At 40.7% G+C, this 27,976-nt stretch overlaps 1 protein-coding gene across 1 annotated transcript in view; it reads right to left on the bottom strand.

Annotated features, from left to right (window-relative positions):
* Positions 1-4,726: 4,726 nt before the first annotated feature.
* nup214 (nucleoporin 214) overlaps positions 4,727-27,976 on the bottom strand; it is a 45,916-nt gene continuing 22,666 nt past the window's right edge. Inside the window, 17 exon segments of the mRNA XM_061698950.1 lie at positions 4,727-4,908; positions 5,215-5,248; positions 5,362-5,510; positions 7,247-7,418; positions 14,556-14,708; positions 15,528-15,702; positions 15,773-15,837; positions 17,010-18,467; positions 19,382-19,434; positions 20,145-20,229; positions 20,386-20,455; positions 21,542-21,614; positions 23,272-23,380; positions 26,028-26,195; positions 27,133-27,450; positions 27,539-27,622; positions 27,691-27,779. Coding sequence (XP_061554934.1) covers positions 4,872-4,908; positions 5,215-5,248; positions 5,362-5,510; positions 7,247-7,418; positions 14,556-14,708; positions 15,528-15,702; positions 15,773-15,837; positions 17,010-18,467; positions 19,382-19,434; positions 20,145-20,229; positions 20,386-20,455; positions 21,542-21,614; positions 23,272-23,380; positions 26,028-26,195; positions 27,133-27,450; positions 27,539-27,622; positions 27,691-27,779 — 3,292 coding nt within the window. The 3' untranslated portion in view covers positions 4,727-4,871.

The following is a 27,976-nucleotide window of genomic DNA, read 5'->3' as shown; positions in this document are numbered from 1 at the left end:
CATCTGTGAAGCATGGTGGAGGTAATATCATGGCTTGGGCTTGCATGGCTGCTTCTGGAACGGGCTCGCTTGTCTTCATGATGATGTTAGTCATGATGGTAGCAGCAGAATGAATTGCGAAGTCTACAAAACCATTTTGTCTGGCAACTAACAAAAAATGCATCCAAACTAATCGAGAGAAGCTTCATCATACAATACGACAATGACCCAAAACCCACTGCCAACACAACAAAGGACTTCATCGGGGGAAAAAGTGGAAGGTCTTAGACTGGCCAAGTCAATCACCGGACCTTAACCCAATAGAGCATGCATTTTACCTCCTGAAGAGGAGACTGAAGGGAGAAACCCCCAGAAACAAACAAGAAATGAAAGAGGCTGCAGTAAAGGCCTAGAAAAGCATTTCAAATGAAGAATGCAACAGTCTGGTGAAGTGAATGGGTCACAGGCTTGATGCAGTGATTGCAAATAAGTGTTATGCCACCAAATAGTAAATGTTATTCACTTTAAGTTAATCTAATAATGTGTTTTCCAATACTTTTGCTCACTTGAAAAGAGGGTGGCTTCAAACAAAAGGTCTTGTCCTGAGTTGTTTAACACATCTACATGTAAATACCATGACGTATAAGGTGGAATTCTGAACTTTTGTCTTATATTCATCTTTTGATCTGAAACCCAAATGTCTTCAGTATCCAACAAACAGAAAGGAATTGACCTTGCCGTTCCAATACTTTTGGAGAGGACTGTATAGTTCGAATGAGTGTGCCTTGAGCGTCCATATGGCACTCGGATCAGATACACATCCGATTTATAGCCACATATGAAAGAGGCCTGGGTCGAATATGAAAAAAAAAAAATCGTAATTGTCCTGTGCACATTGACATGAAAAAAATTAGATACGTCACATTGGAGAAAAAAAAAAAAAAAAAAAAGGAATTTACCTGCAATTTGAACATTGCCTCAGTTCTCAAATGCTTTTTGAGTGTCGTTAAAAGGAAAGGTGATGTAAGACAGTGGTGAACATGCCTGTTGCAGCTTTTTCGCAACATGTTGTGGGCATCAAATGCAAAATTAGTGAACATTTGTCAAAAAACAAAGTTTATCAATTCGAACATTAAATATCTTCTGTTTGTAGTGGATTCCGTTGAATATAGGTTGAACAGTATTTGCAAATCATTGCATTGTTTTTTTATTTACATTTTACACAACATCCCAGCTTCATTGGAATTGGGGTTTGTATACTGCTCATGGGAAATCTGCAGATGGTACATCCTTGGCAATACTGCAATAGTAATATACCCACATACTGACAAAACGTACTACTGTAGATGTGTGTTCAAAATGACAAAACATCCACTTTGGATCGTTTATGACTGTCTGCTTTCCTGTTGGCGGCACGGTGGGCGACTGGTTAGAGCGTCAGCCTCACAGTTCTGAGGACCCGGGTTCAATCCTCGGCCCCTCCTGTGTGGAGTTTGCATGTTCTCCCCGTGCCTGCGTGGGTTTTCTCCGGGCACTCCGGTTTCCTCCCACATCCCAAAAACATGCATTAATTGGAGACTCTAAATTGCCCGTAGGCATGACTGTGAGTGCGAATGGTTGTTTGTTTCTATGTGCCCTGCGATTGGCTGGCAACCAGTTCAGGGTGTACCCCGCCTCCCGCCCGATGACAGCTGGGATAGGCTCCAGCACACCCGCGACCCTAGTGAGGAGAAGCGGCTCAGAAAATGGATGGATGCTTTCCTGTTGGGTTTGTGCAGCCTGGACTCAATGCCGTCCGTCCTGGTGACATTCCAGAGTGTCACATTCTCACTTTTATTAGCACAGCTCACACTTGGCCACCTGTCACTGACATTAATGCAAAATAATCATGGCTCCACTATCTTTGGCACCAGACACTACTATTAATACCACAACGGTGCCAGTGTCACTGCAGCTTTCTAATGGGACGATTTGTCACCCAAGGACTAGGGATCTTGACTAGCTTTGCTATTTGTGTTTTGGAAAATGTTTAGCTGTGCGCAACTGTCATGGCATGTGTGCACAAAGACAACCGGGCAGTGAAGTTTCTTTCTTTGCCTTTTTAGAAAATTTCACGGACAAAACGACAACATTGTAAACACCAATCTGTGTTCACATTGTCCTGCAAAACGAAGGGAAACACTAGCTCCTGATGATGGGGCTGATGATGAAATGATGAAGACTAGTTCATCATGGGTAACTGGCAGAAGGTGAGGAAACCCAGGAGTGGAGTGTGTTCGTGTGTGTGTGAGGGGGGCAATCATGTTCACGTGTTATGTGGGGGCTCATAGGTGCTTTTGTCTGGCGCATGGACGGGAGCTATTTTTATCGGAATTCCATAATGACAGCTGTCATCCTCGCAAATGTTTGAGACTTTCCTGCATTTCCTGCACGTTGACACGGGAAAGGGGAGGATTAAAGGAGTATTGTGGCCACGGATTATTTCGTTTACCTTTGATGTCTTATGCAAATTGAAAAAACAACTTTATTCGCAGTGGGTGTGGAATAGCTTCTCAGATGATAGACTTTAGCTGAAGTTCTAAACACAGACAATGTATCTGGATGCTAATGTATTCAAGTTGTGCTCAGAAGTTTACATACCCTGGTAAATATTCAAGATGCGTACCATTCTTTAGAGAACACATGAGTAGGCAAAAAAAAATCTTTAAAGTGATTCAAATTTCAGAATAGCATGATCATTAAACAAAACAGGAAATGGTCCCCATTCGGTCAGCAGCCATATTTTCCCCAAATATCACCAATATTTCACAATGTCTCCCAGGGTATGTAGTGTAAACTGCATATTTTCTTGGCTCCGGTCTATTTACATCCATTTTATACCGGCGGAGAATGTGGATGTCGACATATTGGCAGGTGGTGATAATGACCCCGACATTCCCCAAACGCCAGTCCTGACCTCTGCTTTGCATTTTAGGTGGGGCGGGAGGGAAGGTGCAGTCGGAAGCACGGACAGTGACATGCCCCTTCTACACTGACAGGAAAAGAAGACTTTTATTTCCTTCATGTTTTCCTGTTCCGTAAAAAAAACAGCAAAGACAAAATGAAGTTAAAACTGTAATATTTGACCTTTGGAAATAGCATCGAGGCAAGACGTCGCCTGTGTGTAAAGCCCCTTTGACGCTGCCTGGAATTTTTTTTTGCCATTCATAAACAGCATTGACATGGAATGAGGTAGGGGGACAAAGACGACCCACAAATATTACACCTTTAGAGGTAGTATTCGAAGCACAAAGGTGCCTGTCCATAAAGCTTTGTTTTGACTGCCTATAACAATTTGCATTTTTTTCACTTTTTTTTTTTCTCTCTGTTGCTGCTCTGTATGAACAGCACAGACATGGAATGGGGGAATGAAATTGAACCCCCAATAATTCACCTGTGGAGTGGGTATCTGAACTGGGAAGGCGTCTGTGTTAAGGCTTCTTAGCAGTGCCTGGAAAAACATTTTAGCAATTTTTTTTCAGTTCTTTTTATAAACACAACCAAGAGAGAAGGGGAGAATTAAGCTGATCTGTCAATTTTCTACCTTCTTAGTATATCAGAGGTGGCACGGCATTTGTGAGTAAAGCCGCCTTTACACTGCTGGGAAAAGCCTGCATTTTTCGGTATCGCTGTTCTGTACATAGGGTATCAACACGGGAGGGGGATAGAAAGTTGCCCCAGTCTGCGATTTCAAATACTATCACAGCAGTCACAAAGGCGAAATGGCACCTGCATGTAAAGCTGAAAACACGACATTTTTCCACACTGCTGTTCTGTATAAGCGGCAGTGACACGGAATTGGGAGTACGTCAAACTGGGAATTTTCTGGCTTTGAAGGGAGAATCAAGCCCATTTTTAAATGCCCTTTGGCCATCAGTATTTCTCAACCTTTTTCCCCCCCTCATGTCGCAGTTCTGTACAAACAGAACTAAGAGGAATAGGGACGACCAGGATATTTTCCACCTTCCGGTAGTACCGGAGGCAGGACGGCGATTGTGTGTAAAACCCCTTTTATGTTGCCTGTAAAATCTGACATTTTCTCCATCGTTTTCTGCATCGCTGTACATGCACAGAATAGGGGGGACAAAGTGGACCAAGCAATTTTTCACCTTATGAGGTAGTTCTCTGAGATAACAGAGAGACTTAACAATTATACAGAAGTCATCATTGTAATTTGATTAGAATACTACGTTTGAACATATTTCCAGCACAGTGGTTGTTAACAGTGAAAATAGGTTTTCCATTTTGTTCCCTCAAAATTTCTATGTATCCATTTTTTTTTATGTCGGGTCTAAATATAGAACTGCCAATTATTGGAACTATACAGTTTCTATACCTTCCCAGTTTCTATAATTAAAATGAATTTTTTTTTTTTTTAATTCCTGATTTTGTGGGTTTTATCAGCTGGAAGCCCAAATTATGTAAAAATAAACAAATAAATATTCGAAATTGTTTAAATTGTGGGCCCTGAATCTATAATTTATGAAAGTTTCTTTTTGAATGGAATTATGGAAATAAATAAAGGTTTCCATGATATAATTTTTTTTTGGAAAGGGTCTATATATACAATTATAAATCAAGAGCAGGGCGCTTACCTTTCATGGATGCTTCATAGAAAATCACAGCAATGTACTCAACGTGAAAATAAAAAACTGAAAACATCTACCTGTAATTAATAAACACAAAATTTTTTATTGATATTGTGACATTGTTTTAATCAATGAAAAGCATGTAAAACGTTTGTTGTAAAATTCTACAACTTTCCCTTCAGGCGACATAAAAAAAAAAAAAAAAAAAGAGCGAGAAAGCAGAAAAGTCAAGTCGAATTGTGAGCTTGTGTAGCATCAGTAAAACTAGCTTCTCCAACCGGCAAACGTTTGGGAGCCTGATCTGGAAGAAGCAAGAAGACATGAGAAGGACATTATTGAAATGCCAAGGTAAGACCAATTGCATGAGATAGTTGAATACTGACTTTTTTAAATGAATATTTCTGCATAAACTGCAAATGCAAATATTTTTTGTTAAATGTAAAAATAATGAAAGTTATTTTAAAATAATTTAAATTATTATAAAATAACAGAAAAATGAAAGAAATGTAAAATTATTCCTTAAAAGTTGAAACATAACCTGACCGGTCATACCCTAATGGGTTATCCTAAATATGAATCTGGCTAGTGAGTGTTCATAAAGACTTACTGGTTTGTGGAGCCAAAGGTATTTCCAGAGAAGCCTAGAAACACAACTACATTGTTAGACAGTATAAATAACTTTATTATATACAAGTATAACAGTAAACTAAATGCTGCTTGCAAGATGATGCAAAGACAAAGAAATTGTTGTCACCTCCAGGTTGTGGCTGCTGTCCGAAGCCCGCGAAGCCGCCAGGCTGAGCACCAAAGCCAGGTCCCTGCTGGGCCAGACTCCCAAACGACGGCTGGGCGCTCTGATTGGCTAGCGCTCCGAAGGACGATGTGCCGGATGGCGAGGCGAAACTGAGGTGTTGGAGAGAGGAAGAAAAGTTAAGAAGGATATAATTTTGTGTCAGAACAACATTTATTTCAGACCAAGATTTATTTTATACAACTCTCGGTCGGAGCCAGTATCAAGAAACTTTTTTTGTGAATAAAGGACTTTTCTGATTTTGATCATCTTTGTTGGGCATTTGAGTCCAACTGTTTCTGCTATTCAAAAAAAGAAGCACCGAGTGAAGATGTAGACCACTCATGTTGACTTTTTGTGAACAAAGGATTTTGATTTGGATGGATCTTCTGCTTGGGCATTTGTTCATTCTATCTGAAAAACGGTAGCATGAAGATGTAGACTGCTATGCTTCTCGCATTAGCCACAACTAGCTCACCGCCTTGATCGGACTCTCAGCCGGAGCCATTCTGAAACAACCTGTGAAACAAGGACACCTGTTTATGCTGTTTAATAAGACGGACCACTAAGTGGAGATGTAGACTGCTTTGGTTAGCTTCTTGCACTAGCTACTAACTAGCAGAAGGAGCTGTTACGGACCAACATTTTATGAACAAAAAGGACTAATTTGGATCATGGCTTCGTGCATTTGACTAAGTGTCGATGTGGACTGCTAATGTTTGCTTATTGCTCTAGCTAGCTGCCAATTGTCTATGTTTGGTAATTTTGTAAAAAAGTGTACAGCTTGGTAAGGTTTAAGAGGGGGTGATGAGACATAAGCCAGTCCGAACCGGATTAAACCCACCATTTATTGGATGAACATATACAACATATATTGAGATCCTTTTCACAAACAATACTAGCAAAGGCAGAGGGTGTCAGATGGTGCGTGTGAGAGTACGATGATGGGGGAGAGGATCAGGGGAAATGAAGGTTTAAAAACATAATCCCCTCCACAGGAATCGCGCCCAGCGACTCATCAGCAAACGGATCCGCGGGTATACAAAACCCAGAAGCAGGACAGGAAGCGAGACGACTTAATCCGTAGGCAGAGTGTTCCCCGAGTGAGATTACCATCGGGAAATAATCTAGTCTCGCACAAATTTGAGCTGGTGGTCATGAAAACTGATAATGGAGAGTATTTGCAGGCACCCTGTTGACGAAGATGGGATTGTTGGTTTACTGTTGGCTCATAGGACCACAAATTCAACCTGCCGTCATCTGGATTTTCAGTGCAGTTCAAGATTTCCTCAAATAGTGGTCAACGGCGTTTATTTACTCAACTTCAAATAGTACAGGACGCTTTATTTTGCAAAAAAGGTCAAGTATTGTTTATTCCATTTGTTGGAAAAAAATTTGAATATTCATATATCGTTGCATTAAAAAAAAACCATACAAATAAAGGCCTAATAGACACCTTCTAGTATTTGTTTTTTCCCGCCCGATGTGAAAAAAGAAGACATTTATTTGAGGTGAGCCATTTATTTGTTCAATAGGATTATCCTTGATTCATAGAGTCCGCACGTGTCAGAGAAAAGGTCACAACGAGGGTCCTCTATTTAAGACTGTACCGCCATGCAAGGTTTTGAGGTTAGAAAAATCGGCGAAATGATTTACTCCAAACTTACCATTGTTGTTTGATAGTTTCATAATTATAGCCAAGAAGTGTTTTTCATAATAATATTTAGTGTATTATGACTTGACTGCTGTGCTAGTGTCGGCCAGTGTTAGACTACGGCGCGCTTTGACCTATGTTGACCGAACTCCTTCGTAAACCCTGAAAGAAAAAAACATCGCAACTTATTCTTACCCAAATCCGCCCATATTGGAAGCGGCCGTTCCCTCTCCAAACACCTTCCCGGCGGAGGAGTCCATGGTGTTACTGAAGGAAGGACTGGCACTGAATGCCGCACTAGCGCCAAATGACGGTGAAGTGCCAAAGGTGTGGGGACTCCCGAACACCGGTGCACTGCCGAATCCACCTGAATTGGGAAGTAGCACATGTCCTCATTAGGCAAAGTAAATTTATTTATATAACACATTTCATATACAAGGTAACGCAATGTGCTTTACATGATGTAAAGCATTTAAAAACAAAGTACAGAAAACTAAAGACAGCTTACTAAAATTATTAAAAATGTACAGTACAAGAAAGATCATTTAAAAACGCAAATGCTCTATCCATCCATCCATCATCTGAGCCGCTTATCCTCACAAGAATCGCGGTAGCGTGCTGCAGCCTATCCCAGCTACCATCGGGCAGGAGGCGCGGTACACCCTGAACTGGTTGCCAGCCAATCGCAGGGCACATATAAACAAACAACCATTCCCACTCACATTCAAAAGTGTTTAACCTGGATTCATAAAAATGGACACTTGGGATTGACTTGACCTCTGTTGGCATCTTATTCCATTTGTGTGCAGCATAACAGCTAAATGCTGCGTCATCATGTTTGCTTTGGACTCTGTGCTTCACTATCTGACCTGAGTTTAGAGGAGTGCTTCTTAACCTAGTTGGAGGTAGGGAACCCCGCAAGTTTCTTCAGGAGTTCACGGAACCCTTCCAGATTTTGAAAAAAAAAAAAAAATGGTTTATTTCAAATTTTATTGTCTTTGTAGATTCTCAGTCGTCCAGGTCATGCACAAAATGAACCATGTATCAGTTGCACACAAAACCATCATGTTAAAAGAACAAAACCAACAACATATGATTTTTACAAAAAAAAAAGAAAAAATTCAATTCAATGTAAATTTACTGTAAGTGAATGGAAATGTTGCTGTTGCCATTCCCCTTGGTTAAGTGCCACTCTCATATCAGAGGAATGGACTTTGTTGTGAAAATTCACAACAAAATTTGTTCCTCTTCTTTGTTATTTCTACAATCCTCGAAAAGGGTTCATAGGTAAGAGTAGATTTTTTTGGGCTCTTTTTTTATTTTTGGATAGGCTGTCTGACGACACAGCAATGCTATAAACTCAAGTGTATCGTTGAAATGTTGTTAAATAAATTTAAAAAAAAAAAACCAAAAAAAAAACAGGCATTTCAAGTTGAGGCGCAGAGCTGGAATGGTAAACGCCCACCTTGATGCAGCGTTGCGTTTTGAACGGCATGAACACGGCATTCAAAATGCAGTGTAAAAAGGCTTTTACAGATACCGTAAATGCACGCAAGCGCACACGGTGTGTGTCGAGTCGTCTGTTGAACCCCAGCGATTACCTCGCCAAACCCCTTGTGTTCGATCAAACCCAGGTTAAGAAGCACTGGTCTCGCGCAATGATTCCCAAACAGTGGGCCGTGGCACATTAGTGTGTCATGAGCGATCTTCAGGTGTGTTGTGGAAAATTATCAAATTGTACTTAACTGCTTAAAAAATATTAATTTACAAGAAATAATCTATCTTTGTTGCTCTATTTATGCCAGTGAGGCATAGTGACAGACAGAAAAAAATAAATGTTCTTCTCTTGGATGGCAGGAAGTACATACAGTAATTACCATGTATGTACTTTTTGTGACATTTTTGTTTTTTGGTGTGCCGTGAGATTTTCCAATTGTAAAATATGGGCTTTCGCTCCATAAAGGTTGGAAATCACTGGTCTAGAACTCAGAGCCCGACTGGGTTTATATTCCAAGGCTCGAATTAAGCAGTCTCGCATCGCAGTTTGCAATCTAAAATTCGCATTTTGCGCCTCAATAAAACATTGAAAAGCAAAACTGCGAATCACAGTTTTGAATCACAGGCGTATGTGACAATGCACTTACGCCACCGATGTGTGGGAAGTAGAATGTGGAACTGAGTTATTCGCTTAGGAGCGGGAACACAATGCCGAATGGAAAGAAAAAAAAAAAGAAAATCGTGGAAGTGTAGAAGCATATCAGAGTGAAATGGAAGGGCAGCACCCGTTTGTCGGAAGATGCTCCTCTCTGTCGGCAGAGTTTAAATGTTTCGTTGCGGGACCGGAGCGATGAAGGTGAAATTAACAGTGCAATTAACAATTAACAGTGCAAACCAGTGAGATTAACGTTAGTCTTACTTACTTAACGTTAGCCCTGCAGAGCGTCTCTGTTAATTAAGAGTCCCGTTGAATATGTGGCTTTGTTTATTACGAAGCTGCCATGTGAAGTGCGCAACCGCTTCGCAACTATAACATTACTTACAGGTGCTTTTGCTCAGTGTTGTCCTTGTGTGACATATGGCCAGTATAGTTGCCTATACCACCATCTGATGATCTGTAAGTGGTAAACCTTTGGAGTCAAGAAGGTGAAAAACGTAGCAAATTTGGCCAAAGAGGAAGAAGAGTAAAGTGAATCATGTACCCAAACAGAGGAGGGTTTTGGTGGTCAGATGAAGGAAATATTTGTTTTCTCTCAAGATTTCTTCATTTTAGTTTGAACAAATTGAACACTTCCAAAGCAAAGAATATTTGTCTTATTCCTAGTCAGCTGGTCTAAGCTCATTAATGCATAGCCATGAACCTAATGTATTCATGTCACAAAATGCTAGCTGCTTAAGTATAAAGATGCTCAAAGGGAGTTAATGCTTATTTTTAATGAATGCCTTATCTTTTATGCTCATGTAAATTTAAGAAATAAAAATTGTTGATTATATAAAAAAGGAAACCAATTAGGCGTATGTTATGAAGTGAAAGCTCTTATTTTCTCTTTTTCTTTGTATTCATAACTGCTCTTTAACCAAGTAAAAATATAGTTTATCCAAATACTCGATTGTTCCATAGAATTTTCAGTCGTATATTCAAGTACTAAAATATCCGTTAGCTGCAGCGCTACATTCAACGCCCCCGTTATACTGTCTTATTTTTATTGTTTAATAAGACCGTTGCTTGGGGTCCGTGTGTGATTAACCTGAAAAATAATTGCTCCTCGAAAAATTTAAAGTTGCTCCGCAAATGAAGAAATGATGAGCAAAACTGCTCCTCAGAGAAAAAAAAACATTCAGGACCTAAACCATTTAGTGATTTATAGACAAGTAGCAGAACTTTAAAGTATTCTGTAGCTGACTGGGAGCCAGTGGAGAGACTAAGAATTGGCGTAATGTGCTCTGAATGCTTTGTTTTGGTCAAAACCCGAGCTGCAGCTGTTAATGCTCTTTTGGGGGATTCCAGTCAGAAGACCATTACAATAGTCAGGTCATGCGCGACCTGGAGCAGATCTCAGCAGACTTTGGACGAGAGGCGGGTTACGACCCGGGCCACAGACTGATGTGGCAGGCTGGACATAAAGCCGGGGCTTTAAGTTTGACAAGTGTGATACAGTCTTCACTGAACCTAACATGCATGTTTTTGGAATGTTGGAGGAAGCAGGGGTACCGAGAGAAACCCCTCACAAGAGAACATGCATGCAAATTCCACACAGGAGGGCCTGGGCTGAGATTCGAACCCAGCAAACTCTCGACTGAGAGGGAGACATGCTAACCACCAGTCCACTCTGATGCCATAATATCAATTCATTCTTGTATGTATTTTCTCACAATACATATATATTCTTTTAAAATGACAACTATCTACAAATTTTATAATTTGCATTAATCTATTTTTTTGGTTATGTGCTAAATAACCACAAACCCACTGCCACATTACCAATTCATTTGTGTAAAGCCAAGAATATTGTTGATATAGTTCAACTATGTGTGTGTGAAATTATAACCTTCATTGTAAAATTAAAATTTTATCCTCATAAGAAAAATTCTCATTAAAAAATGACAACTTAAATCTAGCAAAATCATTATTATTCAAATTATTGTATTATTCTAACTTAATTGTCATATAATTATCGCACCAGAGACCTCTGGACTGAGAAGCAGAAGTGCTATCCTACAAGTCAATCGTGCTGCCAGATTACCAATTTATTCTTTTAAAACTATAAATTTTCTCATAATACTGTATGGTTGCAATATTACAACTTTGTTTACGTACAGTTATGCCTTTTGTTCCTCATAATGTCTTTCATCGTAACCTTACAAATGTATTCTTGTAAAAAGACTAACTTAATTCTCAAGGAATTCTGGTGGTAATGTGAGAAAAAGTTCAAAAGACATCACACTAAAACTATTTGTTTTGTGGTTGTAAGCCAAGATGCAGACTTGTCGAGCTTCTCATGGTGTGCAATGTGCGAGTTGCAATGGGCTTAATGGCGGGTGTGCTCAAATTACAGCGCGCCTACCAGCACGCCCAAGTAAATAATTGATTGCACTAATGTAACAAGAATACATTGGCCACATGTAGCAGAGCGATCAGACATTAGGATGTGGGGGGGTTGTTTAAATGAGGTTATTAGGCGGCTTCCCAGTCTAAGCATGTTTGTTTACTTGAAGCTATCAGGTGGATATAAATATATACTTCACACGATCCCGCAAAATAGCCACACAGGAGCCGTAACAGAAGATCTGGCATTTATCAGCCTTTACACGGAACCCAGCAAAACAGCATTTTGCTGAAACTGTGAAATCGTTCTTTTGTACAAAATGTGTTCTCTTATTCATGTGGATTTTTTTTATTTTTTATTAATTAAAAATAATAATAATTTGCAATTCATACAAATGATATTGTGTCAAAAACACATTGTACAAATGCTAGGAGCAAAGAAACCATGCTTTCGCTTTTGTGTTTTGATTTAATCAATATTTGCTCAAGTGAATTAAACTCAAGAAGAAAATGTATGCTTTCTCAACCAAACTTATAGGTTGGTAAATACTGAATTTCACGCAAGATGATCAAAGGCAACACCATGACGGTTCAATGATCATGAAGCATCACCAGAATGTAACTTGTTTTTAATTGTTCTTAAAAACAGAGTATCTGCTCAATTGAATTAATCCTAACAACAGAATTCAGGGTTTATTTATTCTAGGCAAGAAGTTTTTGGTTCAGGAATATTGGAATTTTTCTGTAACACTATCAAAAGCAACTCCATAAAAAGCGACGCAAGGATGCCACAGTCGTGTGGTATTGTCAGAATATAGCCTATTTACAGAGAGATACTGCAAAATTGCCACATCACAAGTGTGCGATTTAAAAAAAAAAAAAAACATGGAATGAGCACTTCAAATGCCCCTAAAATCATCCATATGACAAACGTAAAAAAATAAGAAATCAGGAAGGGGGCAAACACTTATTCACACCACCGTGTGTGTGCGTTTATACATATAAAAAATAGAGTAACAACTGTAATAAAAATATGCGAATATAGAAGGACTGCGAAGCAAGAACCGTGATATAGCGGAGAGTTACTACAGCTGTAATCCACGCTTATAAATTGCAGGAACTCATTGTTGCCGGGTCATTGTTTCCATGACACACATATCCCGGGACTCACATAATGTAAGTGTAAAATGATACACACACACATTTTATATATATATATTATCTCCGAAGCTATTTACAGCTTGCCTTAAATAAATATTTTAAAAGCTCAATTGGGGAAAAAAGGACTCAAAATTAACGGCGTTTATTTGAGCCATCTTTGTTTTGCGGACGACATTTTATGCTACTACGATGCTGAACAACTACAGCGTCGCATTCAGGAATTAGACTTAGAAAGCAGTTCCTCAGGTCTCAAAATGAACAAATAAAAAACGGTCATATTCAATCGTTACTGTCCACAAAAAGATGTCAAAATGGACAACTATGTCCTAGACCCTGTCGACAACTACATCTATTTAGGCCAACTTGTAACAATGGATGGAAATAGAAGCACTGAAGTTGAACGCCGCATAAACCTTGCCAGGCAGGCTTATGGAAGGATTCTTGGTATATTCAAGAACGATCGTCCCATTTGCTTGAAAAGAAAAGTTTTCCATCAATGTATTTACCAGTCCTCACTTACAGTAGTGAAACCTAACTACGAATGCCAAGTTTATGCCAAGGCCCCGTCCCGTGTAACCCAAAGGAACATGGAACGCCAAATGGTGAAAATAAGCATTCGTGACAAGATGCAGTTGGATAAGACAGCAGACACGAGTTACTGAGGTCATTAAAAAAAAGGCGAAGACCTAAAAGTACAACCCCAATTCCAATGAAGTTGGGATGTTGTGTTAAATATAAATAAAAACAGAATACGATGATTTGCAAATCATGTTCAACCTATATTTAATTGAATACACTACAAAGATATTTAATGTTCAAACTGATAAACTTTATTGTTTTTAGAAAATAATCATTAACTTAGAATTTTATGGCTGCAACACGTTCCAAAAAAGCTGGGACAGGGTCATGTTTACCACTGTGTTACATCACCTTTTCTTTTAACGACATTCAATAAACGTTTGGGAACTGAGGACACTAATTGTTGAAGCTTTGGACGTGGAATTTGTTTCCATTCTTGGTTGATGTACAGCTTCAGCTGTTCAACAGTCCGGGGTCTCCGTTGTCGTATTTTACGCTTCATAATGCGCCACACATTTTCAATGGGAGACAGGTCTGGACTGCAGGCAGGCCAGTCTAGTACCACGCTGTGGTAACTGGTGCAGAATGTGGATTGGCATCGTCTTGCTGAAATAAGCAGGGGCGTCTGTGAAAAAGCTGTCGCTTGGATGGCAGCATATGTTTCTCCAAAACCTGTATGTACCTTTCAGCATTAATGCTACCTTCACAGATGTGTAAGTTACCCATACCATTGGCACTAACACAGCCCCATACCATCACAGATGATGGCTTTTGAACTTTGCGTCCATAACAGTCCGGATGGTTCTTTTCCTCTTTGTGTTTGATGAGCATTCCTCAACTTTCTCAGTCTTTTTTGCCACCTGTCCCAGCTTTTTTGGAACGTGTTGCAGCCATAAAATGATAAGTTAATGATTATTTGCTAAAAACAATAGTTTCTCCGTTTGAACATTAAATTTGTAATGTTTTTAGTGAATTCAATTTAATATAGGTTGAACATGAGTTGCAAATCATTGTATTCTGTTTTTATTTATGTTTACCACAACGTCCCAACTTCATTGGAATTGGGGTTGTAGATGGATAGAAGAAATTATTAAACACAGTGGAATACACTGGCAACAAATTGCAAACTGCCGTAGTAGTTGGAAACGTGAAGAAGAGCGTGACCGACCCACCCAGCCACACCCACCCACCCACACACACACTAAATAATTCTTCCAGTACCTGGTTTTGTTGGGCTGGCGAAGGATCCAAAGCCCTGGGAAGCAACAGTCCCCGCACCAGAACTGAAGGTCCCGCTGGGTTTCTGTTCCCCAAAGGAGGCCTGTCCAAATCCCATTGGTTTGGCTACAGTACTACCAAAGAGACTGGGGGTACCTGCGGAAAACAATTTAACTTTCAAGGTGTCCTACTAATTGGACAGTGCCTCACAGAGCTACCAACCCACAAAAATTCACCTTTAGAACAATTTGTCCAAATTTGTCTGACTTTCCATATTTTCAAAATTTTGTCAAGAATATTACGGTGGGACAGTCATAATCGTTAATAAATTATGGCTTCAATATTTGTCATTTTAATGTTTGTATTACATCAACCTTCTCATGGTGGACACACTTGCAGCCTGAATCAAAGTACCAGTCTATGAGATTTCGACGTGCCATCATAAAAAATATATTTATGGATTAAATCGCTTTTGCTAATTCTGTTTTCAACAACGCTAACAAAAAAAAAAAAAAAAAAAGTCCATTACATCACATTAATAAGATCTCAAATGTCAAAATTAAAACTATTCCGACTACAACTGCACAATTTTGTAAACCAATACCATTGCTGATTGAATTGGATAATTTATATATGGACAATAGTGTTGGTTTCCATTTTGTGCAATGTACTTCTTGTACGTCTTCTCTTGCATGCTATTTATATTACATATTTATATTTCCTATATCCCCAATTGCTGCTGAAACAATGCAATTTCCCCCATTGTGGGACGAATAAAGGTCATCTTATATTACAAATATTTATTATTATTACTAATAATATACCTTTAATAAAATAGTGTGCACCAAGCAGCTGTTCAATGTGGTCGCGCCGGTCATGTCAGGCGCTGGATTTTATTTTGCCCCAATATCCGGCACAATCAGTTTTACAGCCGTAAATTCCGTTCCGTGTAACATTTGACAGCACTGGTCATACCAGTCTGAGTAGGTTGCCCAAACCCTCCAGGGGAAGCAGTCAGACCAAATGGATTCTTGTTGGCGGCGTCTTCACTCGGCTTGCCTCCCAGGCCGCTGAAGAGGCTGCTGCCTGGTGAGCCTGCTGCACTGGTGGCGTTGGAACCGAACAGACCTCCGCTCGACGGCTGCTGCAGCTGAGAGAGAAGTCATACTCACTGTGCAGTTAAAAAAATATGGTTCTTGAAAGACAGAAAAAAATTATACCCTTCCAAATACACTCCCCGTGTTGGCTTGCTGGCCAAACCCAGATGAAGGAGATGATCCAAAACCTGTAGGTCAGAAACTTTTTTTTAGTTGATCAAAGAACACCTTTATTTATGCCCAACACAGCAACAAGATAATTACAGCAGAAATGAACGGGCCTTTGAACCCTCATTTTCATGGTGAAGCCGCCAAATGATCAGACTTTTACACCAGTCCACCCAGTTCAGCTGACATATGCAAAAAAGCTTCACGCCAATCTGTCTACTCTACCTGCTTCTGATTTGGCTCCTTTGGGTCAAATTACCTCATAGGATTTCGTGCGCTGGAATTCACCCAAAATGCTGACTTGCTGTTTAATTTCAGGTATGGTTTCTTTAAATTTGTCAGTAGACATCAGTGAAACTGGTGTTGGAGAATGTATTTTATTTTATTTTTTTTAACTTTTCGAGAATCCTCAAAATGATCATCAAATTTTGACGCAGTGCTCTACCCACGTGCGATCCCGTAGGCAAATATGTTTTGTGTCCCCCACCTGTCAACAATACCTGCTTCTGATTGGGGCCTCTTCCCTAGTAGGAATTTGTCAAAATATGCTTGAAGTAAGCAAGCTTAAAAACAAAATGGCCCACAAAAAGGCAATTAATTCATTGACATAACAATAAAACAGTAATTCCAAGAGGACCTTTACAGCGCCTGGTGCTCAGGCCCCAACTTAAACTGCGAGGAGCGAGGAACTAGACCTCGAACTCCCTTTTTCTTGGCGAATCCTCCAAATTAGTCAAACTTTAATGCCATGCTCGTTCCACATTAGACAGCGTATGCAAATAAGCTTTCAAATGTATCATTACCCAAATGTCAAGGAAACCTTTGATTGAGGCTCATTTGCCCAAATTTCCTAGTAGTAGTTTAAAGCACAAACCTTAAAATTTGCTCAAAATGTCAGACTTACTGTACAATTTTGGGCATGGGTCCTTCAGACTTTTTTGGGCCTGCTGTTTTGATAAGACATGTCCAACCAATTACATGTTGATCAGTGAAACTTTTTTTTTGAGTTTGCGGTGGTTGTGTTGGAGAAACCCCAAATACATTTTCCATGGAATGTAGTAGGCAAGTGCAAAAATTGGTTTGTTTGTTTCGGGGTATGCTGATGCCCTCAAAAAGGCAGTAAATTTAATGGAATATTAATACAGCAATTTTAAGAGGCCCTAACAAAATCAGAGAGAGAGACTAAACCTACCTGATGGCTGACCAAAACTGAATCCTGTAGAGGAGGATGTGGTGGTGTTGCTCCCAAATAGAGACCCTTGTCCAAACGTGGAGCTCTGTCCGAACGCAGAGGTGGTGCTCTGTCCAAACAGTCCGGTGCCAGTGCTGCTGGATGTGTTGGCAATTGTGCTCGCGCCGAAAGAAAAGGAACTGGCGTTGCTCGGCGTGGATGCTCCGAAAAGACTGCCTCCTCCGGTGGTGGCAGCACTGGTGCTTGCGCCGAATGCGGACTGTCCAAAGGAGAAGCCACCGGGCGTTGCTGTGTTGCTTGTGGGCTGGCCAAAGGCGCTCGGTTGACCGAAAACTGACTTGCCGAATCCGCCTGCAGTTGATGTGCCGAAGGTGGACGAGCCAAACGCTGTGGGGGCTGTGGAGACAGCAGGGGTTGCGGCAGGTTGTCCGAACACAGTGGCAACACTGGTGGTGGAAGCGACTGAAAAAGCGGGGTTGCCATCCGTGACGGTGCCGGCAGAGGGGGCAGCACTTGCGGTGTCAGCCGCCGTAGGGACAGCAGCCGCAGGGGCAGCAGTCGCGTTTACGGCTGCAGTCACAGCGGGAGAGCTCCTATCAGTCGTCGTGGGCTGAGTGAAAATGGACCCGGGCTTCTCAGGAGTGGACACCTGGAATGCCGCTGGGGCTACTTGGGAGACGGGAACCACAGGGGCAACCGATGTGACACTCAGGTTAGCATCTGCCACGATGACTGCTGGAGCCGGTGGGGTTGCTTCCGCTGCTGAGACTGAAGCGGGAGCATCCGGAACAGCATCAGGGTCTTTAATGGCGGGCGCATCTGGTGAAGGCTTGGGTGTTTCTAACGGTGTGACACCCATGACAGAAGGCTCTGGAGAAGGGCTTTTTTCAGGCGGCGATGGGAGATCTGAAGGTTGCAGGACTGGTTTGAGGTCTTCCGTTGGTTCGGCGGCCGCAAGGAGGCTGCTGAAAGATGTCTGCATCCCCGAGGCAGGGGTGTTGGACGCGGTCACGCAGAAGGTCAGCTTGGGGGTGGTCTCTGGAGGTTTGAACAAACTACTAGACTTGGACAAGTCGGTTTCAAGAGAGTCTCCAGCGGAGTTTCGATCACCGCCAAAGCTGAACTGCACCGTTCCTTTGCCAATTCCAGCCCCTCCAAAGGTGAAAGCGCTGTTTGCAGGGGTCGATTTGGCAGGGGAATCTTTAGCTTCTTCTCCTTGACCAACACGTAGCCCGGAGAAACTGCCTAAAGTTTCTCCTCCGGTCGTTTTAGGGGGTTGAGGTTGTATCCTGGCAGAAGCTATTGTAGAAACGGGTATGGGGGTTTCCGCTGATGGAGGCTGTGTGGCCGACGCAGCAGCAGTTAGGGCAGCCGAGGAGGACTTTGATGGCTCCTCTACGGTCTGACCAAATATCATCTTGCCATTTCCAACAAAGGAGAACTCACTCACATCCTTCACTAAAGAAACAAGGAATATAAAAGAGGACGTTATGGAAAATTTGCTTTTTACTTGTTTGTATACAAACATTTGGTCCTCTGAAAGTCATGTTGTCATGATGCCAAAACTCTGACTTGGTCACTGTACGAACAGATATCCCGTCGCATCGGTTTATTGTTCCCAACCCTAATTTTAATACCAGCACACTGTGCAAACCCTACCATGGGGTGCCTGCCCACCCATCGAGAGTGACATTAAAAAAACAAGTACATTTTTGTTCGCTGCCTTTCTCTGAAAAAGTGAGCATTTCTGAATTTTGACTAATTGCGACATCAGAAACCATCAAATTCACAAAAAACCCGCCCCTACAGTGAGGTTCGACACTCATGCAGCTAGACTTCGTAAAGATTTGCCATTGAAAAAGTAAGCAGAGATGCATTGAGTTTTGTTGGCTGCACAGATGAAACAGCAAAAGCCGCTGTTCGGCGAAGTTGTCGACATGGGGGACGGGGTATTTGTGGATGGCCAATGTCTTCTGCGTGATCCACATGCACGGATCCGCACACAAGTTGAAGTGTCATTTGGCGCCTTGGTAATTAAGTGCTGCCTCCACACATAAAACTACAACATGCTTGGGGCTCAACAAGTAGCCACCTCTTCGATCCATCCCTCATTGGCATGACAACAGAATCCATACTCTGCAGAATCTCTACTGCAGTGATCCTGCAGTAGAGGGGGCGAATTGCATGTGAAAGGCCCGCTCCCTCAAAACAAGCTTATTTCAGTCAAGCTGTTAAAAGTGGATATTAATTGTGCTATAATTCTTGATCCTTGAGGTATTTTGATGAGACATGTTATTAAGACACCTTGGAAATGTTTGAAATTGTGGGGGGGGGAAAAGCACATGTCTTCTATAACACATGAAGCTCTTTACCTGGTGGTATTCCAGATGCTGGAGTGACTGATGAAAAACTGAAGCTTGATGGGCTGGAAAAGAAGAAACAATTATATGTATATTTTACTGTTTTACTTTAATACCCAGAATACTTATTTCGGAAGACGGACACACAAAAAAAAGTCTCAAATCATATGTATAAACAGGGCTCCACACTAACTTTTGCACTGGTCGCACTTTTTCCAGTTGGTCAGACCAGTACATGATTTGGTCGCACCCATTTTTGGGGAGGTACAGCATGACCATGTATGATATATATGCGTGTGTGTGTGTGTGAATTTATACAGAGGTGGGTAGTCACGCGCTCATTTACTTAAGTAGGATTTTGGATGAATTGTACTTGTCAAAGTAGTTTTAATACGGCACACTTTTACTCGAGTATTTATGTTAAAAAGAAACGCTACTTTTAATCTGTTACAATAATCTAAATTCCGCTCGCTACTTCCATTTACCAATTATTGCGTATTTACCAAATATTTCGTGCGCGACCTATCTGTTTAGACTACTTTGACTTCCGCACTGGGCGCTGTTGGCTGCAATCCAATTTGAGCGCGAGTGATGTTTGAGTCTAGTTCACCAATCAAACTACACAATGAAGTCACATGACCGCACACATCATCTTCTAGTGGGCTTCCCTGGCATAGGTACGAACACTACATAAGCCAGCCCTAATTTTTTTATATTGGATATATTTTAAATAGAAATATTAGATTGTAATATTTTTATTCCCGAGAGGACTTACGTTGAAGTGAAGGAGAAACCTTTGCTGATATTCAACTCAGCTGAGCTAGCAGGAGCAACGGCTGTGTCAGCTTTGGCAGACTGACCTGAAAAAAAAAAAAAAAAAAAAAAAATTATCATCCCAATGTGGCATTACAATATAAGGACAGTACTTATCGAGAATTGTCGTCCTGTCCATTTGCAACAAAAACAGGAAATACAAACTATGAAAAATTGCACATTTAAGTGCAGTCTGGACTCACCAAACATGAAGTTCGCTTGTGGAGCGCTTGTGCTTTCCATGGTTGGCTTTTGCACACCAAGGACTGGATTCTGCAGAACAAGGTTTTACCAACGACATTGAAGAATATGGTGGATTGCTTTGGTTACATATACTTTTCTTTAAACATGTGGCCAGAGCCTTAAAAGGTATCCCCCAATAAATGATAAGAGATTTGATTTTTATAACATTGCTCTGTCACCACTAAAGGGCCTAAATAAATGTATTGAAGCACATCAAAGTTTAATGGTGATAGTTAAGAATAATTATGTTGTGTGTTTCCTCAAAAAATAAATGGAATAGACGGCATAAGTTGCCTGGCGTCTCCACTTACAGTGGGTACGCAAAGTATTCAGACCCCCTTAAATATTTAACTCTTTGTTGTTGTATTGCAGCCATTTGCTAAAATAATTTAAGTTATTTTTTTCCCTCATTAATGAACACACAGCACCCCATATTGATGGAAAAAAACAGAATTGTTGAAATTTTTCCAGATTTATTAAAAAAGAAAAACTGAAATATCACACAGCCATAAGTATTCAGACCCTTTGCTGTGACACTCATATTTAACTCTGTTGTCCATTTCTTCTGATCATCCTTGAGATGGTTCTACACCTTCATTGGAGTCCAGCTGTGTTTGATAATACTGATTGGACTTGATTAGGAAAGCCACACACCTGTCTATATTAGAGCTTAGAGCTCACAGTGCATGTCATAGCAAATGAGAATCATGAGGTCAAAGGAACTGCCTGAAGAGCTCAGAACACAGAATTGTGGCAAAGCACAGATCTGGCCAAGGTTACAAAAAACTTTCTGCTGCACTTAAGGGACCTAAGAGCACAGTAGCCTCCATAATCCTTAATTGGAAGATAGTTTGGGACGACCAGAACCCTTCCCAGAGCTGGCCGTCCGGCCAAACTGAGCAATCTCGGGAGAAGAGGTTTGGTGAGAGAGGTAAAGAAGAACCCAAAGATCACTGTGGCTGAGGGGGCTGCAAGACTTTAGTTCCACTTGACAAATTGTAATACACTGATGATATTGTTTAATATTAATCAATAAATGTTGTACATAAAGGCCTCCCCCATCTGCAGTTGAGTAAATAAACACCCTGGGACACTATTCTAATTGTTTTTTCTCACTCGTTTGGGCAGGATGGATGCAGTTGGAGCAGGAACCTGCAGGGGCACAGCTGCTGGGTCTGTTGTTGATGAACTGCAAAAGAGAACAGAAAAGGCACATGTAAGAGTTTTTCTATGTGAACAATTACACTCCTGATCTGTCTGGTCTACCAAAAGCTATCTTTAAACGACTGTCAATGGAGGTTTTGGGTTAAAAGACTTGGTTGCGGTAAAACGGACAAAAAGCCAAGGTCAATAAGTGCTTTTGCTTCTCCACTATACATTCAGGTCTATAAATATTGGGATATTGATGCAATGCTCATCTTTTGGGCACTTTTTGTTAGAATTTGAAAACAAAGATGTCTAGTGTGTGTGTGTGTGTGTGTGTGTGTGCGCGCCGTACACACACACACTGTATGAAGTTCTGCTTCCACAAGTGAAAATGGTTTTATTGCCTTTACGGGCACTCGCTTTATTTTTTCATATTACGAGAAAAAAGTTGTAATTTTGCAAAAATATTATTATGACAGTCGTAACTTTTTTTCTTCATGAGAAGTTTCCATTTTATCAGAATAAAATGGTTTTAGGACAAGAAAAAGGCAGTCATTTTAGGAGAACAAAGTTGTGTTTTACAATAGTTGAGGTAAAAGGTATAAAAACGTATATAAAAGGTTATCGCAATGCTACGAGAAAAAGATGTAATTTTATGAGAAGTTGCAATATCACCAAATGATAGTTGAAATATGAAAGAAAAAAACATTGAAAAAAGTGGTACTGCAGTAATCCCTCGCATATTAGCATGTTCAATATTCACAAATTCACCGACTTGCGGTTTTGCGGAACCTATCCCAAGCTATTTGCTGAAAAACTCTTGGTGGAAACCTTTGGCTGCCAAAGCGCTATCTAATCGGAAAGTTGTAAAATGGTGACAGGGAAGCATGTTGAAGTGATGCATCTAGACTGACAAAAGAGCTTTGTCTGTCAGGGAGGAGCCAAGCCTAGCCTGGGTTGTTAGCGGAAGAAATGAGAAAATTTAAATCACCTCATCTGTATGCCATTTCTTTTTAAGGGTGATGCTGTAAAATGAATTTGAAATGATAAACTGTTTTGGGATTATACTTTGTGGTACATTTACAGTAGGTATAAAATAACGGTTTATAAATATTTTAGGGTTTGTCAATGTTTTTGTATTGCAAGAATAAGGTTGTAATTTTACAATAATTGAATTGATTAGTTTTTATATTTAAACATGTAATTCATTAAATAAAATTAAGAATGTATACATGTGAATAATGCATAAGCGCAAATAAATACTTAAAAGGTTATTGAAACATACTTAAAACATCAAAAGAAGTTGTTTTTTTTCTATTTTTTGGGAAATTTAATCCAATGCCCATCCATCCTTAACCCAATGTCCATACGTAGACGAGTCTTTGGTGAATGTCGTCCTGTAGTACCTCTTTTGCCTCCTTTCACTGTGCAAAATAATAATAATTTAAAAAAATAATAATAATTCAAATTAAAAAATTAATAATAATATAAATATGGGAAGGCTATCATTACCAAGGTCAAGGCTGAGTGTCCATTCACCAACAGGCATGCATCCAAATGGATACAAGGCATGATGCAGCGCAATGACTACATCATGTGCTTAAAGTTAACTGAGCAGTGTCTTAGTGTGGTGAGGAGAACATTTGCTTTAAATTCAAACTGTTTGTGTGCAGATCACGTTGAGTGTAAAAGGAGAATACCTGATAGTGGCGAGGGTTGACACAGGAGCCCCTTTGTCCTTCAGCTCCTGGACGTTGACCACTTGGGGCACGGTTTTTAAGGTGGACTCTGTCAAGGAGGTGCTAACGCCTGCAAGAAAAACAAATGTTTTAGTTTTGTTTTTTTAAAAAGAGCTCAAAAACAAACATTGAGAAAGTGAGGCTGCCATGAGCAAAGTCTTGTTTTGCATGGAATGCTCTGTCGCCACCCGGTGACTGGAACAAGCATTGCCACGTTAGTGGATTTAAAGGAGATTTATCGGATAATTATGGAAAACTGAATTTTTAAATTGTTTAAATACAAAGAGTTGGGTGTCTGGAGGGCCTACCAACCCGTAAAATGTGAAATTTAGGGGGAAAAAAGTGTGAGAGCAGGCACTTCTGCCCCACTATTCTGCAACAAAGGGGCTAATTTACACAATAATCACTCCCACACAAGTCTCCGCTCATGACTTGGCAGCTAAGAATGCCCGAAGATCCAGAGCCACTTTTGAGACATGGCCGGAGTTTAGCCGCCATTCTATACATAAGCACTATCATGGGAATATTGTAAATTGGCCAGTGATGGCTTCAAATAAGTACCATTCATTTGCAGTCTGGACGCTAAGGGGTAAAACATCGCATCAAAGCAAAATGTTAAGCAGAGATGGGTCAAGGTTTGTTGGATGCAAAGATTTACATTTGCCAACAGCATTAGCTTCTGATGAGCAGCACAAACTTGACTGCTCGGCGACATTGTGGGAGTTGCAGGGTTCGCGCTGCCCGTTCTCCTCCTCGCCAATGGCTAACTGAAACAGAATGTCCCAAAGCCAATATTGCCCACTTTTGACATCCTGGTAAATAAAAATTGCCTGAGCGTGCTGATTCATTCACATTCTAGTTTTCCCCCCGCTTCACAAAATGCTTCAATCCGCCATCCATCCGCTCCTGACGAAGCAGTCAGGCTCAATCAGGCTCTTTCCCAGCTGCGGGGAGTGGCACATCGGGGAAGACAAGACCTGATGCCGCTTGGCGCCCAATTGAAGCACGCATATTTATCATCACAACGTACGATTGAAGTGTCAATGGTCAATGTGTCCTGCAATTCACTTCAGTTCTCACAGCTAGCTAGCTGCTTTCTTCTTCAATCCACGAGCCGCTAATCCCACTTCGGTTGACATGCCGAGCGGCGGCAGCGGCGCTGGCTCGAAGCAGGACTGTACGTAGCAAGTCATTTGGGGGCCCACGACATACATAGTCACACCCACTCTCCCTTATGTAATTTAGACGACTTTGTCCTGCTTTTGTAATCTGATACAATTATCTAACATCTAAAGTTATCCTACTAATATTTACCACGAAAGATTTAGAATGTCAATATTTATCTTGGTGGCATGGTGGACGACTAGTTAGCACATCTGCCTCACTGTTCTGAGGGCCGAGGTTCAAATCCCAGCCTTGCCTGTGTGGAGTTTGCATGTTTTCCTCATGCCTGCGTGGGTTTCTCCGGGTACACCGCTTTCCTCCCACATCCCAAAAACATGCGGTGCAGGTTGATTGAAGACTCTAAATTGCCTGTAGGTGTGAATGTGAGTGCAAATGGTTGTTTGTTTATATGTGCCCTGCGATTGGCTGGCGACCAGTTCAGGGTGTACTCCGCCTCTCGCCCGAAGATAGCTGGGGCAGGCTCCAGCACGCCCGCGACCCTAGTGAGGAGAAGTGCTACAGAAAATGGATGGATGGATATTTATCTTCAACTAAAAAGTTTGAATTTGATAAAATTCTATATAAAGTCTTTAAAATCATTTTTGATGATTATCGAATAACAAGTGAATCATCTCAACACTTGTACTTTAATTGATAAGAACATTAATTAACATTTAATATAGTTCATTTAAACCTCTTTTGTACGCACATCTTAGTGATGAAAACTGTCACTCGACTTTATCTCTATCCTCGGCTGAAACTGACAGCAGTGCGTCTGACAAGAGCATCATTATATAGCAATACATTTTTACAAGGCATGAAGTTGAATTAAGTCAATAATCTACTGTGATGAAAAGTAAAAAAAATATATATTTTTTAACAATAGTAAAATAAAGATTTGTTCTTCATAATTCATCATAACATTTAGGCGTGGCCTACAGGAAAGAGTTGTTTAATTGTTGGCTGTATCCAATGCTGGGTTGGTCATACTATAGAATAATTTATTTCTTGTGTTTAGTGAATAATGCTGAAGATAAACTTCCTCCCGAAATATTGCATGCTAAGTTGCAATCACGCGTAAGAGTATTTTCCCAAACAGTTCGGCCCTAGTCCTGGTTGATGACTAGTAGTTTTAATTGGGCCCACGTCGTTAAGGCTTCTCGGCTAAGACTCAGTCCCAACCCTAGGGTTGTGTTTGGTATCCCTATGCCACATGCAAACAGTACAGTGTATGAAGTTTTGACTCCATGGGTAAAAATGCTTTTGCCTTTATGGGTGCTTGCTTTTTTTCCCCACCTCTCACACTTTGAGCTCTGTGCAAGTTGCAACACTAATGAAAGCTGGGCATACAGTCGTTCACTTGAACAAGACGAGATCACCCCCACAAAACAGGCTAGTCTCCGGAAGACAAGAAATAGGGCGTGTAAATATATAAAATATAATTCTTGATCCTTGACCTATTTTTGCTAGTTAGACACCTTGGAACAGGTTTGAACTGTAAACAAAAAGCACATTAAGCGCCTTTTTAGGAGCATTTTGCATGCTAGCCTTACCCGTCTTCTGATTTGCCATCAGCCTACGGAGCGCAGCCGTGGCAGCGGCCTGCTGGGCTGGGATGGTAACGGGCACGGTCCTCTCGGCAGGCGGTGCACCATGCTTGACTGTTTTGGTGGCAAGGGCTGTGCTCTCAGCGCCACTCAGGTTGATCTTATTGGTGGGAACTGAAATGACAGTCACATAATTAGCATGTTTGAAATCATAAACGTGAAGAAAAGAACTATAGTAACACCAAGAGAAGAAGAAAACTGTAGTTATGAGAATGGGGTAAGGTAAATACTAATACAAAGTCAGAATTATGAGAAAAAAAAATATTTTTGAAAAGGGTAGCAGTTTTACAAGAGCAAAATCGTAATATGAGAAAACGGGAAAAAAATGGATAGTACAAGAAAATTGTTATTTAAAACCCGTATTTTCACAAGCCATATTGCAAGAATAAAGCTGTAATATGATAATCGAGATGAGAGAACTTTGTTTTTAATTACAAAGTAGGTGAAAGATACTGAGAAAACGAGTACAGTAGTTTTGATAATTTTACAAGAGTAAAGCAGTAATTACATGAAAAGTGAAATTTAAGTCAATTAAGTTGAAATATACAATAAAATGTCTTATTGCCAGAAAATTATTTTACGAGTCATAATTTCACAAGACTGAAGTCAGAACATTACAAATGAAAAAATTTAGGAAGACAGGTGTAATATTATGCAAATTAAGTTGTACTGATTGATTACATGGGGAAAAAAAGTTTTTTACAACGAAATCATACTACTAGAAAAAGGCATAATTTATGAGTTGAAAACAAATATTACAAAATATAGTAATATTCCAATAAAAATAATATTTTACAAGAATTACATTGTAACATCACAAGAATAATCTGAATTACTGTAAAAAGGCTGCAATTTTAAGGGGATAAAGTTGTATTTGGGTTGTGAGTAAGGTGCAGTGTTACAAAAAATAGTTGGAAAAGAGAAAAGTTGTGAGAATTATTTTGTAATATCACAAAAAAGTTGAAATTTTAGAAGTAAAACTAGGAAATAGGAAAATAAAAGGTTTTATTTTTACAAGAATATAGTTGTAATATCATAATATTTGACTTACTAGGGCTGGCAATAGGGCTCAGCCCAAAGCCCATGCCTGGCACTGACTGCATTTTGCTCAAGGGCGTGGACTGGATGGCTCCGAAGCCGGGCTGGATGGAGGGGGTCCTCACCACAGTGGGGTGTCGGGGGTACGCAGGAGGGGCGGCGGCGGTGGCAATAGGTAGGCACTCGGGCTGCAGTTCCTCCTCTTCCTCCTCCTCAACCTCCAAGTGAGGCAGGTGAGGCTCCATGGACTGCGAAAGGGACGAGGTGGAGCTCACGTCATCCAGGTCTTCGTAGTATTTGGGCGACAGGAAGACCGAGCGGGACAGGTTGGCTTGGCGAGAGAAAGGAATATTTAGATGACAAAGTGTGATTTAGCAATAAAGTTGCTTAGTCCATATTTTTATAGCCTGAATGAGTACCTGGTGCAGTTGAGCGAACAGGAGGCATGTGCCCCTTGGAGAGGAAGTTACGCAGTTGGGACTGTTTAACTGGCGATATCTTCACTGGATGGGAAAAACATTTTGTGGTCTTCCATTGTCCGTAATATACACAAATATCGAGTCATTTTTACCTGGTGATGGGCTTTTGGCTTTAGGAGAGGCGGTGTCTAGTCGGGCCTTCAGCAGCGCATCCCTCAAACTATCAAGCTTGCTTTCCATACTGTCATCAAAAGATAATAAAATATGCATTTATGGCAACAGGCTGAAGGAGACACACTAACAAATATCCACCCATTTTCTATAGCACTAATCCTGTTGAGGGCCATGGGGAGCTGGTGCCTATCTCGGCTAACTTTGGGCGAAATGCAGACAACAGCCTGGACTGGTCACCAGTCAGTTGCAGGGCACATACAGGGA

The sequence above is a fragment of the Phycodurus eques genome, chromosome 15, assembly GCF_024500275.1.
Source record: "Phycodurus eques isolate BA_2022a chromosome 15, UOR_Pequ_1.1, whole genome shotgun sequence".
Lineage (NCBI taxonomy): Eukaryota > Metazoa > Chordata > Actinopteri > Syngnathiformes > Syngnathidae > Phycodurus > Phycodurus eques.
This window is presented reverse-complemented; position numbering and strand designations above follow the sequence as displayed.